General features: G+C 44.6%; 1 protein-coding gene across 3 annotated transcripts in view; it reads right to left on the bottom strand.

Annotated features, from left to right (window-relative positions):
* Positions 1 to 224: 224 nt before the first annotated feature.
* Positions 225 to 19,459, bottom strand: part of LOC110510416 (regulator of G protein signaling 22) — an 83,728-nt gene continuing 64,493 nt past the window's right edge. For 2 of the 3 annotated variants that reach the window (XM_090215706.1, XM_090215703.1), the window contains exons 19-22: positions 18,490 to 18,669; positions 17,230 to 17,490; positions 16,524 to 16,614; positions 225 to 1,239 (exon numbers count right to left, since the gene is read on the bottom strand). In XM_090215706.1, the coding sequence (XP_090071832.1) occupies positions 1,112 to 1,239; positions 16,524 to 16,614; positions 17,230 to 17,490; positions 18,490 to 18,669 (660 nt within the window). In that variant the 3' untranslated portion in view covers positions 225 to 1,111. Of the gene's footprint in view, positions 1,240 to 16,523; positions 16,615 to 17,229; positions 17,491 to 18,380; positions 18,670 to 19,459 lie in introns of those variants that run through there. The other variant, XM_090215710.1, reaches the window with a different exon arrangement.

A 19,459-nucleotide genomic window follows, 5' to 3' on the forward strand; every position in this document is an offset into this window, starting at 1 on the left:
TGGATATGTACAAGTTACATTTTATTTAACTAGGCAAGTCAGTTAAAGAACAAATTCTTATTTTCAATGACGGCCTAGGAACAGTGGGTTAACTGTCATGTTCGGGGGATTTGAACTTGCAACCTTCCGGTTACTAGCCCAACGCTCTAACCACTAGGCTACCCTGCCGCCCCAAATGTGATATTTGAGTCTCTCTCTTCCCAGTACAAATGTAGGCTACACACATTTACAGTGATATGGGGATAGAGACATTTATTTCTACAAACAAACAACTTTTCTGACAACAACACTGCCATGTTGGAAAGTCACGTGAGTATCAGACTTAACGCTGAAACAGATGCACCTTCCCAGAATTCATTTCTCCACGATCGTCTGCAGTCGGTTTGCTTCAGGCTTACCACTCAAACAAGCCCATTGTCTGTCCTGGGGGAGACGTTGGAGCTCTGCTGGGCCTGGTGTTGGCTCTGTCCTGGGGGAGACGATAGAGCTCTGCTGGGCCTGGTGTTGGCTGGGGGAGATGATAGAGCTCTGCTGGGCCTGGTGTTGTCTGGGGGAGACGTTAGAGCTCTGCTGGGTCTGGTGTTGGCTCTGTCCTGGGGGAGACGATAGAGCTCTGCTGGGCCTGGTGTTGGCTCTGTCCTGGGGGAGACGATAGAGCTCTGTTGGGCCTGGTGTTGGCTCTGTCCTGGGGGAGACGTTAGAGCTCTGTTGGGCCTGGTGTTGGCTCTGTCCTGGGGGAGACGATAGAGCTCTGCTGGGTCTGGTGTTGGCTCTGTCCTGGGGGAGATGTTAGAGCTCTGTTGGGCCTAGTGTTGGCTCTGTCCTGGGGGAGACGATAGAGCTCTGCTGGGCCTGGTGTTGGCTCTGTCCTGGGGGAGACGATAGAGCTCTGCTGGGCCTGGTGTTGGCTCTGTCCTGGGGGAGACGATAGAGCTCTGCTGGGTCTGGTGTTGGCTCTGTCCTGGGGGAGACGATAGAGCTCTGCTGGGTCTGGTGTTGGCTCTGTCCTGGGGGAGACGTTAGAGCTCTGCTGGGTCTGGTGTTGGCTCTGTCCTGGGGGAGACGTTAGAACTCTGCTGGGTCTGGTGTTGGCTCTGTCCTGGGGGAGACGTTAGAGCTCTGCTGGGCCTGGTGTTGGCTCTGTCCTGGGGGAGACGATAGAGCTCTGCTGGGTCTGGTGTTGGCTCTGTCGGGAGTGTCTGCTGCCCTTTGACTTCCGACTGTGGGCAGAGGACGAGTCTGGAGGACAAGAGAGGAGGAGAGTAGACTTATTGTTGTGGTCGTTAAGCGCCGTCAGTCAAACTACAGGTGTGATTTTACAATGTGAGGACAGACAGCGCTGACTGACTCTTCAATGTGAGGACAGACAGCGCTGACTGACTCTTCAACGTGAGGACAGACAGCGCTGACTGACTCTTCAACGTGAGGACAGACAGCGCTGACTGACTCTTCAACGTGAGGACAGACAGCGCTGACTGACTCTTCAACGTGAGGACAGACAGCGCTGACTGACTCTTCAACGTGAGGACAGACAGCGCTGACTGACTCTTCAACGTGAGGACAGACAGCGCTGACTGACTCTTCAACGTGAGGACAGACAGCGCTGACTGACTCTTCAACGTGAGGACAGACAGCGCTGACTGACTCTTCAACGTGAGGACAGACAGCGCTGACTGACTCTTCAACGTGAGGACAGACAGCGCTGACTGACTCTTCAACGTGAGGACAGACAGCGCTGACTGACTCTTCAATGTGAGGACAGACAGCGCTGACTGACTCTTCAATGTGAGGACAGACAGCGCTGACTGACTCTTCAATGTGAGGACAGACAGCGCTGACTGACTCTTCAATGTGAGGACAGACAGCGCTGACTGACTCTTCAATGTGAGGACAGACAGCGCTGACTGACTCTTCAATGTGAGGACAGACAGCGCTGACTGACTCTTCAATGTGAGGACAGACAGCGCTGACTGACTCTTCAATGTGAGGACAGACAGCGCTGACTGACTCTTCAATGTGAGGACAGACAGCGCTGACTGACTCTTCAACGTGAGGACAGACAGCGCTGACTGACTCTTCAACGTGAGGACAGACAGCGCTGACTGACTCTTCAACGTGAGGACAGACAGCGCTGACTGACTCTTCAACGTGAGGACAGACAGCGCTGACTGACTCTTCAACGTGAGGACAGACAGCGCTGACTGACTCTTCAACGTGAGGACAGACAGCGCTGACTGACTCTTCAACGTGAGGACAGACAGCGCTGACTGACTCTTCAACGTGAGGACAGACAGCGCTGACTGACTCTTCAACGTGAGGACAGACAGCGCTGACTGACTCTTCAACGTGAGGACAGACAGCGCTGACTGACTCTTCAACGTGAGGACAGACAGCGCTGACTGACTCTTCAATGTGAGGACAGACAGCGCTGACTGACTCTTCAATGTGAGGACAGACAGCGCTGACTGACTCTTCAATGTGAGGACAGACAGCGCTGACTGACTCTTCAATGTGAGGACAGACAGCGCTGACTGACTCTTCAATGTGAGGACAGACAGCGCTGACTGACTCTTCAATGTGAGGACAGACAGCGCTGACTTATTCTTCCCCTCCTACAGAAAACCTTCTGAACCAGGAGCAGAGCCTTCCATTGTGAATCACGAGATTTGTCTCAAAGCTCCACATACAGAAGGTCCATGTTTCTATGTAGAAAGAAGGTCCATATGTAGACAGATGGTCCATATGTAGACAGAAGGTCCACGTTTCTATGTAGACAGAAGGTCCATGTTTCTTTGCAGACAGAAGGTCCATATGTAGACAGAAGGTCCACATGTAGACAGAAGGTCCATATGTAGACAGAAGGTCCACGTTTCCATGTAGACAGAAGGTCCATGTTTCTATGTAGTCAGAAGGTCCATATGTAGACAGAAGGTCCATATGTAGACAGAAGGTCCATATGTAGACAGAAGGCCCACGTTTCTATGTAGACAGAAGGTCCATGTTTCTATGTAGACAGAAGGTCCACGTTTCTATGTAGACAGAAGGTCCATATGTAGACAGAAGGTCCACGTTTCTATGTAGACAGAAGGTCAATATGTAGACAGAAGGTCCACGTTTCTATGTAGACAGAAGGTCCATATGTAGACAGAAGGTCCATGTTTCTATGTAGACAGAAGGTCCATGTTTCTATGTAGACAGAAGGTCCACGTTTATATGTAGACAGAAGGTCCATATGTAGACAGAAGGTCCATGTTTCTATGTAGACAGAAGGTCCACATTTCTATGTGGAAATACTACTACAGCCACAAGGTCGGAGATCATTACTTCAGCCACAAGGTCTTAGATCATTACTACAGCCACAAGGTCTGAGATGGATACAGCTAACGGACAAACTACCGCGCATTAACAACAGACACACTAGGGAACCTGTGTAGTGCTGTAGAGAACCATCTGTTAATGGGCCATAGCTGTAATATACTGTAGAGAGGACCAGACTGTAATATACTGTAGAGAGGACCAGACTGTAATATACTGTAGAGAGGACCAGACTGTAATATACTGTAGAGAGGACCAGACTGTAATATACTGTAGAGAGGACCAGACTGTAATATACTGTAGAGAGGACCAGACTGTAATATATTGTAGAGAGGACCAGACTGTACTGTAATATACTGTAGAGAGGACCAGACTGTAATATACTGTAGAGAGGACCAGACTGTAATGTACTGTAGAGAGGACCAGACTGTACTGTAATATACTGTAGAGAGGACCAGACTGTAATATACTGCAGAGAGGACCAGACTGTAATATACTGTAGAGAGGACCAGACTGTAATATACTGTAGAGAGGACCAGACTGTAATATACTGTAGAGAGGACCAGACTGTAATATACTGTAGAGAGGACCAGACTGTAATATACTGCAGAGAGGACCAGACTGTAATATACTGTAGAGAGGACCAGACTGTAATATACTGTAGAGAGGACCAGACTGTACTGTAATATACTGTAGAGAGGACCAGACTGTAATATACTGTAGAGAGGACCAGACTGTACTGTAATATACTGTAGAGAGGACCAGACTGTAATATACTGTAGAGAGGACCAGACTGTACTGTAATATACTGTAGAGAGGACCAGACTGTAATATACTGTAGAGAGGACCAGACTGTACTATACTGTAGAGAGGACCAGACTGTAATGTACTGTAGAGAGGACCAGACTGTAATATACTGTAGAGAGGACCAGACTGTAATATACTGCAGAGAGGACCAGACTGTACTGTAATATACTGTAGAGAGGACCAGACTGTAATATACTGTAGAGAGGACCAGACTGTACTATACTGTAGAGAGGACCAGACTGTAATATACTGCAGAGAGGACCAGACTGTACTATACTGTAGAGAGGACCAGACTGTAATATACTGTAGAGAGGACCAGACTGTAATATACTGTAGAGAGGACCAGACTGTCCTGTATTGTAGAGAGGACCAGACTGTCCTGTACTGTAGAGAGGACCAGACTGTAATATACTGTAGAGAGGACCAGACTGCAATATACTGTAGAGAGGACCAGACTGTAATATACTGTAGAGAGGACCAGACTGTACTATACTGTAGAGAGGACCAGACTGTACTATACTGTAGAGAGGACCAGACTGTACTATACTGTAGAGAGGACCAGACTGTAATATACTGTAGAGAGAACCAGACTGTAATATACTGTAGAGAGGACCAGACTGTAATATACTGTAGAGAGGACCAGACTGTAATGTACTGTAGAGAGGACCAGACTGTACTATACTGTAGAGAGGACCAGACTGTAATATACTGTAGAGAGGACCAGACTGTAATATACTGTAGAGAGGACCAGACTGTACTGTAATATACTGTAGAGAGGACCAGACTGTAATATACTGTAGAGAGGACCAGACTGTAATATACTGTAGAGAGGACCAGACTGTACTATACTGTAGAGAGGACCAGACTGTAATATACTGTAGAGAGGACCAGACTGTACTATACTGTAGAGAGGACCAGACTGTAATATACTGTAGAGAGGACCAGACTGTACTGTAATATACTGTAGAGAGGACCAGACTGTAATATACTGTAGAGAGGACCAGACTGTACTATACTGTAGAGAGGACCAGACTGTAATATACTGTAGAGAGGACCAGACTGTAATATACTGTAGAGAGGACCAGACTGTAATATACTGTAGAGAGGACCAGACTGTAATATACTGTAGAGAGGACCAGACTGTACTGTAATATACTGTAGAGAGGACCAGACTGTAATATATTGTAGAGAGGACCAGACTGTAATATACTGTAGAGAGGACCAGACTGTACTATACTGTAGAGAGGACCAGACTGTAATATACTGTAGAGAGGACCAGACTGTAATATACTGTAGAGAGGACCAGACTGTAATATATTGTAGAGAGGACCAGACTGTACTATACTGTAGAGAGGACCAGACTGTAATATACTGTAGAGAGGACCAGACTGTAATATACTGTAGAGAGGACCAGACTGTAATATACTGTAGAGAGGACCAGACTGTAATATACTGTAGAGAGGACCAGACTGTAATATACTGTAGAGAGGACCAGACTGTAATATACTGTAGAGAGGACCAGACTGTAATATACTGTAGAGAGGACCAGACTGTAATATACTGTAGAGAGGACCAGACTGTACTGTACTGTAGAGAGGACCAGACTGTACTGTAATTTACTGTAGAGAGGACCAGACTGTACTGTACTGTAGAGAGGACCAGACTGTAATATACTGTCGAGAGGACCAGACTGTAATATACTGTAGAGAGGACCAGACTGTACTGTAATATACTGTAGAGAGGACCAGACTGAACTATACTGTAGAGAGGACCAGACTGTAATATATTGTAGAGAGGACCAGACTGTAATATACTGTAGAGAGGACCAGACTGTAATATATTGTAGAGAGGACCAGACTGTAATATACTGTAGAGAGGACCAGACTGTAATATATTGTAGAGAGGACCAGACTGTAATATACTGTAGAGAGGACCAGACTGTAATATACTGTAGAAAGGACCAGACTGTCATATACTGTAGAGAGGACCAGACTGTAATATATTGTAGAGAGGACCAGACTGTAATATACTGTAGAGAGGACCAGACTGTAATATATTGTAGAGAGGACCAGACTGTAATATACTGTAGAGAGGACCAGACTGTACTATACTGTAGAGAGGACCAGACTGTAATATACTGTAGAGAGGACCAGACTGTAATATACTGTAGAGAGGACCAGACTGTACTGTAATATACTGTAGAGAGGACCAGACTGTCCTGTAATATACTGTAGAGAGGACCAGACTGTAATATACTGTAGAGAGGACCAGACTGTACTATACTGTAGAGAGGACCAGACTGTAATATACTGTAGAGAGGACCAGACTGTAATATACTGTAGAGAGGACCAGACTGTAATATACTGTAGAGAGGACCAGACTGTAATATATTGTAGAGAGGACCAGACTGTAATATACTGTAGAGAGGACCAGACTGTAATATACTGTAGAGAGGACCAGACTGTAATATACTGCAGAGAGGACCAGACTGTAATATACTGTAGAGAGGACCAGACTGTAATATACTGTAGAGAGGACCAGACTGTAATATACTGTAGAGAGGACCAGACTGTAATATACTGTAGAGAGGACCAGACTGTACTGTAATATACTGTAGAGAGGACCAGACTGTACTGTACTGTAACATACTGTAGAGAGGACCAGACTGTAATATACTGTAGAGAGGACCAGACTGTAATATACTGTAGAGAGGACCAGACTGTAATATACTGTAGAGAGGACCAGACTGTAATATACTGTAGAGAGGACCAGACTGTAATATACTGTAGAGAGGACCAGACTGTAATATACTGTAGAGAGGACCAGACTGTAATATACTGTAGAGAGGACCAGACTGTAATATACTGTAGAGAGGACCAGACTGTAATATACTGTAGAGAGGACCAGATTGTCCTGTATTGTAGAGAGGACAGGCTGTAATATACTGTAGAAAGGACCAGACTGTAATATACTGTAGAGAGGACCAGACTGTAATATACTGTAGAGAGGACCAGACTGTACTGTAATATACTGTAGAGAGGACCAGACTGTACTGTACTGTAGAGAGGACCAGACTGTAATATACTGTAGAGAGGACCAGACTGTAATATACTGTAGAGAGGACCAGACTGTACTGTAATATACTGTAGAGAGGACCAGACTGTACTGTACTGTAGAGAGGACCAGACTGTAATATACTGTAGAGAGGACCAGACTGTAATATACTGTAGAGAGGACCAGACTGTAATATACTGTAGAGAGGACCAGACTGTAATATACTGTAGAGAGGACCAGACTGTACTATACTGTAGAGAGGACCAGACTGTAATATACTGTAGAGAGGACCAGACTGTAATATACTGTAGAGAGGACCAGACTGTAATATACTGTAGAGAGGACCAGACTGTAATGTACTGTAGAGAGGACCAGACTGTAATATACTGTAGAGAGGACCAGACTGTAATATACTGTAGAGAGGACCAGACTGTAATATACTGTAGAGAGGACCAGACTGTAATATACTGTAGAGAGGACCAGACTGTAATATATTGTAGAGAGGACCAGACTGTAATATACTGTAGAGAGGACCAGACTGTAATATACTGTAGAGAGGACCAGACTGTAATATACTGTAGAGAGGACCAGACTGTACTATACTGTAGAGAGGACCAGACTGTACTGTAATATACTGTAGAGAGGACCAGACTGTACTGTAATATACTGTAGAGAGGACCAGACTGTAATATACTGTAGAGAGGACCAGACTGTAATATATTGTAGAGAGGACCAGACTGTACTGTAATATACTGTAGAGAGGACCAGACTGTAATATATTGTAGAGAGGACCAGACAGTACTGTAATATACTGTAGAGAGGACCAGACTGTAATATACTGTAGAGAGGACCAGACTGTAATATATTGTAGAGAGGACCAGACTGTACTGTAATATACTGTAGAGAGGACCAGACTGTACTGTAATATACTGTAGAGAGGACCAGACTGTAATATACTGTAGAGAGGACCAGACTGTACTATACTGTAGAGAGGACCAGACTGTAATATACTGTAGAGAGGACCAGACTGTAATATACTGTAGAGAGGACCAGACTGTAATATACTGTAGAGAGGACCAGCCTGTAATATATTGTAGAGAGGACCAGACTGTACTGTAATATACTGTAGAGAGGACCAGACTGTAATATATTGTAGAGAGGACCAGACTGTACTGTAATATACTGTAGAGAGGACCAGACTGTAATATACTGTAGAGAGGACCAGACTGTAATATATTGTAGAGAGGACCAGACTGTACTGTAATATACTGTAGAGAGGACCAGACTGTAATATACTGTAGAGAGGACCAGACTGTAATATACTGTAGAGAGGACCAGACTGTACTATACTGTAGAGAGGACCAGACTGTAATATACTGTAGAGAGGACCAGACTGTAATATACTGTAGAGAGGACCAGACTGTAATATACTGTAGAGAGGACCAGACTGTAATATACTGTAGAGAGGACCAGACTGTACTGTAATATACTGTAGAGAGGACCAGACTGTACTGTAATATACTGTAGAGAGGACCAGACTGTAATATACTGTAGAGAGGACCAGACTGTAATATACTGTAGAGAGGACCAGACTGTAATATACTGTAGAGAGGACCAGACTGTAATATACTGTAGAGAGGACCAGACTGTAATATACTGTAGAGAGGACCAGACTGTAATATACTGTAGAGAGGACCAGACTGTAATATACTGTAGAGAGGACCAGACTGTAATATACTGTAGAGAGGACCAGACTGTAATATACTGTAGAGAGGACCAGACTGTACTATACTGTAGAGAGGACCAGACTGTAATATACTGTAGAGAGGACCAGACTGTAATATACTGTAGAGAGGACCAGACTGTACTATACTGTAGAGAGGACCAGACTGTACTATACTGTAGAGAGGACCAGACTGTAATATACTGTAGAGAGGACCAGACTGTAATATACTGTAGAGAGGACCAGACTGTAATATACTGTAGAGAGGACCAGACTGTAATATACTGTAGAGAGGACCAGACTGTAATATACTGTAGAGAGGACCAGACTGTACTGTAATATACTGTAGAGGGGACCAGACTGTACTGTAATATACTGTAGAGAGGACCAGACTGTAATATACTGTAGAGAGGACCAGACTGTAATATACTGTAGAGAGGACCAGACTGTAATATACTGTAGAGAGGACCAGACTGTAATATACTGTAGAGGGGACCAGACTGTAATATACTGTAGAGAGGACCAGACTGTAATATACTGTAGAGGGGACCAGACTGTAATATACTGTAGAGAGGACCAGACTGTACTATACTGTAGAGAGGACCAGACTGTACTATACTGTAGAGAGGACCAGACTGTAATATACTGTAGAGAGGACCAGACTGTAATATACTGTAGAGAGGACCAGACTGTACTATACTGTAGAGAGGACCAGACTGTACTATACTGTAGAGAGGACCAGACTGTACTATACTGTAGAGAGGACCAGACTGTAATATACTGTAGAGAGGACCAGACTGTACTATACTGTAGAGAGGACCAGACTGTACTATACTGTAGAGAGGACCAGACTGTACTATACTGTAGAGAGGACCAGACTGTAATATACTGTAGAGAGGACCAGACTGTACTATACTGTAGAGAGGACCAGACTGTACTATACTGTAGAGAGGACCAGACTGTACTATACTGTAGAGAGGACCAGACTGTAATATACTGTAGAGAGGACCAGACTGTAATATACTGTAGAGAGGACCAGACTGTAATATACTGTAGAGAGGACCAGACTGTACTATACTGTAGAGAGGACCAGACTGTAATATACTGTAGAGAGGACCAGACTGTACTATACTGTAGAGAGGACCAGACTGTACTATACTGTAGAGAGGACCAGACTGTACTATACTGTAGAGAGGACCAGACTGTAATATACTGTAGAGAGGACCAGACTGTAATATACTGTAGAGAGGACCAGACTGTAATATACTGTAGAGAGGACCAGACTGTAATATACCGTAGAGAGGACCAGACTGTAATATACTGTAGAGAGGACCAGACTGTAATATACTGTAGAGAGGACCAGACTGTGATATACTGTAGAGAGGACCAGACTGTACTGTAATATACTGTAGAGAGGACCAGACTGTACTATACTGTAGAGAGGACCAGACTGTACTATACTGTAGAGAGGACCAGACTGTAATATACTGTAGAGAGGACCAGACTGTAATATAGTGTAGAGAGGACCAGACTGTAATATACTGTAGAGAGGACCAGACTGTAATATACTGTAGAGAGGACCAGACTGTAATATACTGTAGAGAGGACCAGACTGTACTGTAATATACTGTAGAGAGGACCAGACTGTAATATACTGTAGAGAGGACCAGACTGTACTGTAGAGAGGACCAGACTGTACTGTAATATACTGTAGAGAGGACCAGACTAATATACTGTAGAGAGGACCAGACTGTAATATACTGTAGAGAGGACCAGACTGTAATGTAGAGAGGACCAGACTGTACTGTAATATACTGTAGAGAGGACCAGACTAATATACTGTAGAGAGGACCAGACTGTAATATACTGTAGAGAGGACCAGACTGTAATATATTGTAGAGAGGACCAGACTGTACTATACTGTAGAGAGGACCAGACTGTAATATACTGTAGAGAGGACCAGACTGTAATATACTGTAGAGAGGACCAGACTGTACTGTAATATACTGTAGAGAGGACCAGACTGTAATATACTGTAGAGAGGACCAGACTGTACTGTAATATACTGTAGAGAGGACCAGACTGTAATATACTGTAGAGAGGACCAGACTGTAATATACTGTAGAGAGGACCAGACTGTAATATACTGTAGAGAGGACCAGACTGTAATATACTGTAGAGAGGACCAGACTGTAATATACTGTAGAGAGGACCAGACTGTAATATACTGTAGAGAGGACCAGACTGTAATATACTGTAGAGAGGACCAGACTGTACTGTAATATACTGTAGAGAGGACCAGACTGTAATATACTGTAGAGAGGACCAGACTGTAATATACTGTAGAGAGGACCAGACTGTAATATACTGTAGAGAGGACCAGACTGTAATATACTGTAGAGAGGACCAGACTGTAATATACTGCAGAGAGGACCAGACTGTAATATACTGTAGAGAGGACCAGACTGTAATATACTGTAGAGAGGACCAGACTGTAATATATTGTAGAGAGGACCAGACTGTACTATACTGTAGAGAGGACCAGACTGTACTATACTGTAGAGAGGACCAGACTGTAATATACTGTAGAGAGGACCAGACTGTAATATACTGTAGAGAGGACCAGACTGTAATATACTGTAGAGAGGACCAGACTGTAATATACTGTAGAGAGGACCAGACTGTAATATACTGTAGAGAGGACCAGACTGTAATATACTGTAGAGAGGACCAGACTGTAATATACTGTAGAGAGGACCAGACTGTACTGTAATATACTGTAGAGAGGACCAGACTGTACTATACTGTAGAGAGGACCAGACTGTACTATACTGTAGAGAGGACCAGACTGTAATATACTGTAGAGAGGACCAGACTGTAATATACTGTAGAGAGGACCAGACTGTAATATACTGTAGAGAGGACCAGACTGTAATATACTGTAGAGAGGACCAGACTGTAATATACTGTAGAGAGGACCAGACTGTACTGTAATATACTGTAGAGAGGACCAGACTGTAATATACTGTAGAGAGGACCAGACTGTACTGTAGAGAGGACCAGACTGTACTGTAATATACTGTAGAGAGGACCAGACTAATATACTGTAGAGAGGACCAGACTGTAATATACTGTAGAGAGGACCAGACTGTAATGTAGAGAGGACCAGACTGTACTGTAATATACTGTAGAGAGGACCAGACTAATATACTGTAGAGAGGACCAGACTGTAATATACTGTAGAGAGGACCAGACTGTAATATATTGTAGAGAGGACCAGACTGTACTATACTGTAGAGAGGACCAGACTGTAATATACTGTAGAGAGGACCAGACTGTAATATACTGTAGAGAGGACCAGACTGTAATATACTGTAGAGAGGACCAGACTGTAATATACTGTAGAGAGGACCAGACTGTAATATATTGTAGAGAGGACCAGACTGTACTATACTGTAGAGAGGACCAGACTGTAATATACTGTAGAGAGGACCAGACTGTAATATACTGTAGAGAGGACCAGACTGTAATATACTGTAGAGAGGACCAGACTGTAATATACTGCAGAGAGGACCAGACTGTAATATACTGTAGAGAGGACCAGACTGTAATATACTGTAGAGAGGACCAGACTGTAATGTATTGTAGAGAGGACCAGACTGTACTATACTGTAGAGAGGACCAGACTGTACTATACTGTAGAGAGGACCAGACTGTAATATACTGTAGAGAGGACCAGACTGTAATATACTGTAGAGAGGACCAGACTGTAATATACTGTAGAGAGGACCAGACTGTAATATACTGTAGAGAGGACCAGACTGTAATATACTGTAGAGAGGACCAGAATTATAATATACTGTAGAGAGGACCAGACTGTAATATACTGTAGAGAGGACCAGACTGTACTGTAATATACTGTAGAGAGGACCAGACTGTACTATACTGTAGAGAGGACCAGACTGTACTATACTGTAGAGAGGACCAGACTGTAATATACTGTAGAGAGGACCAGACTGTAATATACTGTAGAGAGGACCAGACTGTAATATACTGTAGAGAGGACCAGACTGTAATATACTGTAGAGAGGACCAGACTGTAATATACTGTAGAGAGGACCAGACTGTACTGTAATATACTGTAGAGAGGACCAGACTGTAATATACTGTAGAGAGGACCAGACTGTAATATACTGTAGAGAGGACCAGACTGTAATATACTGTAGAGAGGACCAGACTGTAATATACTGTAGAGAGGACCAGACTGTAATATACTGTAGAGAGGACCAGACTGTAATATACTGTAGAGAGGACCAGACTGTAATATACTGTAGAGAGGACCAGACTGTAATATACTGTAGAGAGGACCAGACTGTACTGTAATATACTGTAGAGAGGACCAGACTGTAATATACTGTAGAGAGGACCAGACTGTAATATACTGTAGAGAGGACCAGACTGTAATATACTGTAGAGAGGACCAGACTGTAATATACTGTAGAGAGGACCAGACTGTAATATACTGTAGAGAGGACCAGACTGTACTGTAATATACTGTAGAGAGGACCAGACTGTAATATACTGTAGAGAGGACCAGACTGTAATATATTGTAGAGAGGACCAGACTGTAATATACTGTAGAGAGGACCAGACTGTAATATACTGTAGAGAGGACCAGACTGTACTGTAATATACTGTAGAGAGGACCAGACTGTAATATACTGTAGAGAGGACCAGACTGTACTATACTGTAGAGAGGACCAGACTGTAATATACTGTAGAGAGGACCAGACTGTAATATACTGTAGAGAGGACCAGACTGTAATATACTGTAGAGAGGACCAGACTGTACTATACTGTAGAGAGGACCAGACTGTACTGTAATATACTGTAGAGAGGACCAGACTGTAATATACTGTAGAGAGGACCAGACTGTAATATACTGTAGAGAGGACCAGACTGTACTGTAATATACTGTAGAGAGGACCAGACTGTAATATACTGTAGAGAGGACCAGACTGTAATATACTGTAGAGAGGACCAGACTGTAATATATTGTAGAGAGGACCAGACTGTAATATACTGTAGAGAGGACCAGACTGTAATATACTGTAGAGAGGACCAGACTGTAATATACTGTAGAGAGGACCAGACTGTAATATACTGTAGAGAGGACCAGACTGTAATATACTGTAGAGAGGACCAGACTGTACTGTAATATACTGTAGAGAGGACCAGACTGTAATATACTGTAGAGAGGACCAGACTGTAATATACTGTAGAGGGGACCAGACTGTAATATACTGTAGAGAGGACCAGACTGTAATATACTGTAGAGAGGACCAGACTGTAATATACTGTAGAGAGGACCAGACTGTAATATACTGTAGAGAGGACCAGACTGTAATATACTGTAGAGAGGACCAGACTGTACTGTAATATACTGTAGAGAGGACCAGACTGTACTATACTGTAGAGAGGACCAGACTGTACTATACTGTAGAGAGGACCAGACTGTAATATACTGTAGAGAGGACCAGACTGTAATATACTGTAGAGAGGACCAGACTGTAATATACTGTAGAGAGGACCAGACTGTAATATACTGTAGAGTGGACCAGACTGTAATATACTGTAGAGAGGACCAGACTGTACTGTAATATACTGTAGAGAGGACCAGACTGTAATATACTGTAGAGAGGACCAGACTGTACTGTAGAGAGGACCAGACTGTACTGTAATATACTGTAGAGAGGACCAGACTAATATACTGTAGAGAGGACCAGACTGTAATATACTGTAGAGAGGACCAGACTGTAATGTAGAGAGGACCAGACTGTACTGTAATATACTGTAGAGAGGACCAGACTAATATACTGTAGAGAGGACCAGACTGTAATATACTGTAGAGAGGACCAGACTGTAATATATTGTAGAGAGGACCAGACTGTACTATACTGTAGAGAGGACCAGACTGTAATATACTGTAGAGAGGACCAGACTGTAATATACTGTAGAGAGGACCAGACTGTAATATACTGTAGAGAGGACCAGACTGTACTGTAATATACTGTAGAGAGGACCAGACTGTAATATACTGTAGAGAGGACCAGACTGTACTGTAATATACTGTAGAGAGGACCAGACTGTAATATACTGTAGAGAGGACCAGACTGTAATATACTGTAGAGAGGACCAGACTGTAATATACTGTAGAGAGGACCAGACTGTAATATACTGTAGAGAGGACCAGACTGTAATATACTGTAGAGAGGACCAGACTGTAATATACTGTAGAGAGGACCAGACTGTAATATACTGTAGAGAGGACCAGACTGTAATATACTGTAGAGAGGACCAGACTGTACTGTAATATACTGTAGAGAGGACCAGACTGTAATATACTGTAGAGAGGACCAGACTGTAATATACTGTAGAGAGGACCAGACTGTAATATACTGTAGAGAGGACCAGACTGTAATATACTGTAGAGAGGACCAGACTGTAATATACTGCAGAGAGGACCAGACTGTAATATACTGTAGAGAGGACCAGACTGTAATATACTGTAGAGAGGACCAGACTGTAATATATTGTAGAGAGGACCAGACTGTAATATACTGTAGAGAGGACCAGACTGTAATATACTGTAGAGAGGACCAGACTGTACTGTAATATACTGTAGAGAGGACCAGACTGTAATATACTGTAGAGAGGACCAGACTGTACTATACTGTAGAGAGGACCAGACTGTAATATACTGTAGAGAGGACCAGACTGTAATATACTGTAGAGAGGACCAGACTGTAATATACTGTAGAGAGGACCAGACTGTACTATACTGTAGAGAGGACCAGACTGTACTGTAATATACTGTAGAGAGGACCAGACTGTAATATACTGTAGAGAGGACCAGACTGTAATATACTGTAGAGAGGACCAGACTGTACTGTAATATACTGTAGAGAGGACCAGACTGTAATATACTGTAGAGAGGACCAGACTGTAATATACTGTAGAGAGGACCAGACTGTAATATATTGTAGAGAGGACCAGACTGTAATATACTGTAGAGAGGACCAGACTGTAATATACTGTAGAGAGGACCAGACTGTAATATACTGTAGAGAGGACCAGACTGTAATATACTGTAGAGAGGACCAGACTGTAATATACTGTAGAGAGGACCAGACTGTACTGTAATATACTGTAGAGAGGACCAGACTGTAATATACTGTAGAGAGGACCAGACTGTAATATACTGTAGAGGGGACCAGACTGTAATATACTGTAGAGAGGACCAGACTGTAATATACTGTAGAGAGGACCAGACTGTAATATACTGTAGAGAGGACCAGACTGTAATATACTGTAGAGAGGACCAGACTGTAATATACTGTAGAGAGGACCAGACTGTAATATACTGTAGAGAGGACCAGACTGTAATATACAGTAGAGAGGACCAGACTGTAGAGAGGACCAGACTGTAATATACTGTAGAGAGGACCAGACTGTTATATACTGTAGAGAGGACCAGACTGTAATATACTGTAGAGAGGACCAGACTGTAATATACTGTAGAGAGGACCAGACTGTAATATACTGTAGAGAGGACCAGACCTACCTGTCCCAGTGGAGGAGGGGAGTTCCTGTCTCCTCAGCAGCACCTCCTCTCTCTCCAGGGCGACCATGTATTTAGAGTAGGACCAAGACAGCTGTTATAGAGACATGTAGTTAGAATAGGACCAAGACAGCTGTTATAGAGACATGTAGTTAGAGATTAGGAACAAGACAACTGTTATAGAGACATGTAGTTAGAGATTAGGAACAAGACAACTGTTATAGAGACATGTAGTTAGATTAGGACCAAGAACACTGTTATAGAGACATGTAGTTAGAGAATAGTACCAAGACAACTGTTATAGAGACATGTAGTTAGATTAGGACCAAGACAACTGTTATAGAGACATGTAGTTAGAGAATAGGACCAAGACAACTGTTATAGAAGAGACATGTAGTTAGAATAGGACCAAGACAACTGTTATAGAGACATGTAGTTAGATTAGGACCAAGACAACTGTTATAGAAGAGACATGTAGTTAGATTAGGACCAAGGCAACTGTTATAGAAGAGACATGTAGTTAGATTAGGACCAAGACAACTGTTAGAGACATGTAGTTAGATTAGGACCAAAACAACTGTTATAGAGACATGTAGTTAGAGAATAGGACCAAGACAACTGTTATAGAGACATGTAGTTAGAATAGGACCAAGAACACTGTTATAGAAGAGACATGTAGTTAGAGAATAGGACCAAGAGGTGTTTGTACCTGTTGACTAGGGTAAAGCAGCTCTCTGCTCTCCTGTAGTCCTTTGTGTTTCTCCTCATGCTCCTCTGGAAACCTCTCCACTTCCTCCTGGGCTCTCCTCTCCACTTCCTTTTCCTCCTCTCGCCTCCTGAGACGCTGCAGTTTAGCACTCTGTTTGTTCACGCTGTTCTGCAACAGCGGCAACACCTCCTCCTCCTGCACACCGCTGCTGAACGACAGGAACTCTGGCCACAGCTTCAGTAGCTCACTGAACACACACATCTACTACACACAGAGAGAGAGAGAGAGAAACAGAGAGAGACAGAGAGAGACAGAGAGAAAGACAGAGAGAGAGAGACAGAGACAAAGACAGAAACAGAGAGACCGAGAGAGAGCGAGAGACAGAGAGAGAGAGAGACAGAGAGAGAGAGAGTGCTGGCCCAATGCTTCATACCGTGTCAAGTTGGCTGGATGTCGTTTGAGTGGTGGACCATTCTTGATACACACAGGAAGTTCTTGATACATTCAAACTGGTGCTCCTGACACCTACTACCAAACCCATTTCAAAGGCACGTCAGTCTTTTGTCTTTCCCCTTCAACTCTCTGAATGGCACACCTGGATTCACCTGGTCAGTGTGTGTCATGGAAAGAGGAATGTTTGGTACACCCAGCGTATATCACTGTCTGTCTGTCTGAGTAGGTGTATCTACTCCAGTGAGTCAGTCAGTCAGTCTGTCTGTCTGAGTAGGTGTATCTACTCCAGTCAGTCAGTCAGTCTGTCTGTCTGAGTAGGTGTATCTACTCCAGTCAGTCTGTCTGAGTAGGTGTATCTACTCCAGTCAGTCAGTCAGTCTGTCTGTCTGTCTGAGTAGGTGTATCTACTCCAGTCAGTCAGTCAGTCAGTCTGTCTGAGTAGGTGTATCTACTCCAGTCAGTCTGTCTGAGTAGGTGTATCTACTCCAGTCAGTCAGTCAGTCTGTCTGTCTGTCTGAGTAGGTGTATCTACTCCAGTCAGTCAGTCAGTCAGTCAGTCAGTCAGTCAGTCAGCAGTCAGTCAGTCAGTCAGTCAGTCAGTCAGTCAGTCAGTCAGTCAGTCATCTCCCCCTCCTCTCCAGGATGTGTGTTGCCTGCTCTGGGGGGATGTCTATCTGCAGGGCTGTCTGTCTGTGTACCTGAGCCTCTCTGAAGACGTAGGGCCCCATCTCCCCCCTCCTCTCCAGGATGTGTGTTGCCTGCTCTGGGGGGATGTCTATCTGCAGGGCTGTCTGTCTGTCTGTGTACCTGAGACTCTCTGAAGACGTAGGGCCCCATCTCCCCCCTCCTCTCCAGGATGTGTGTTGCCTGCTCTTGGGGGATGTCTATCTGCAGGGCTGGGGGGACGGAGGACTGGATGAAACAGCTGATGATGGTGGACACCTTGTCCTGGACTACAGCCTCCACACAGTGGGAATGACACAGATCCTAATGGGAGAGAGGGAGGGATGAAATGGGGGGAGAGGGAGGGATGGATGAGGGGGAGAGGGAGGGATGGATGGGGGAGGGATGGAATGGGGGGGGTGGCATGGGGGGGGGGAAATGGCATGGGGGTGATGGAATGGGGGGAGGGGGAATGATGGCATGGGGGAGGGATGGCATGGGGGGAGGGAGGGATGGCATGGGGGGGAGGGATGACATGGGGGAGGGAGGGATGGCATGGGGGGCAGGGATGACATGGGGGGAGGGAGGGATGGCATGGGGGGAGGGATGACATGGGGGGAGGGAGGAATGACATGGGGTGGAGGGAGGGATGGCATGGGGGGGCATGGGGGGAGGGAGGGAGGGATGGTATCGGGGGGGGAATGGAGGGAAAGGGAGGGATGGCATGGGGGGAGAGGGAGAGACGGATGGAGGGAGGGAGAGAGAGGGATGGTATGGGGGGGAGAGGGAGAGGGAGGGAGGGATGGTATGGGGGAGAGGGAGGGAGGGAGGGATGGTATGGGGGAGAGGGAGGGAGGGAGGGATGGTATGGGGGGAGAGGGAGAGGGAGAGATGGCATGGGGGGACAGATCTATTATTCATTCAAGAAGATTACCAAGGCCCAGTGTAGACCCCAGAGATAACAGCACCAGATTACCAAGGCCCAGTGTAGACCCCAGAGATAACAGCACCAGATTACCAAGGCCCAGTGTAGACCCCAGAGATAACAGCACCAGATTACCAAGGCCCAGTGTAGACCTCAGAGATAGCAGCACCAGATTACCAAGGCCCAGTG

This window comes from Oncorhynchus mykiss, chromosome 2 (assembly GCF_057628025.1).
Source record: "Oncorhynchus mykiss isolate SJ-2025 chromosome 2, ASM5762802v1, whole genome shotgun sequence".
NCBI lineage: Eukaryota > Metazoa > Chordata > Actinopteri > Salmoniformes > Salmonidae > Oncorhynchus > Oncorhynchus mykiss.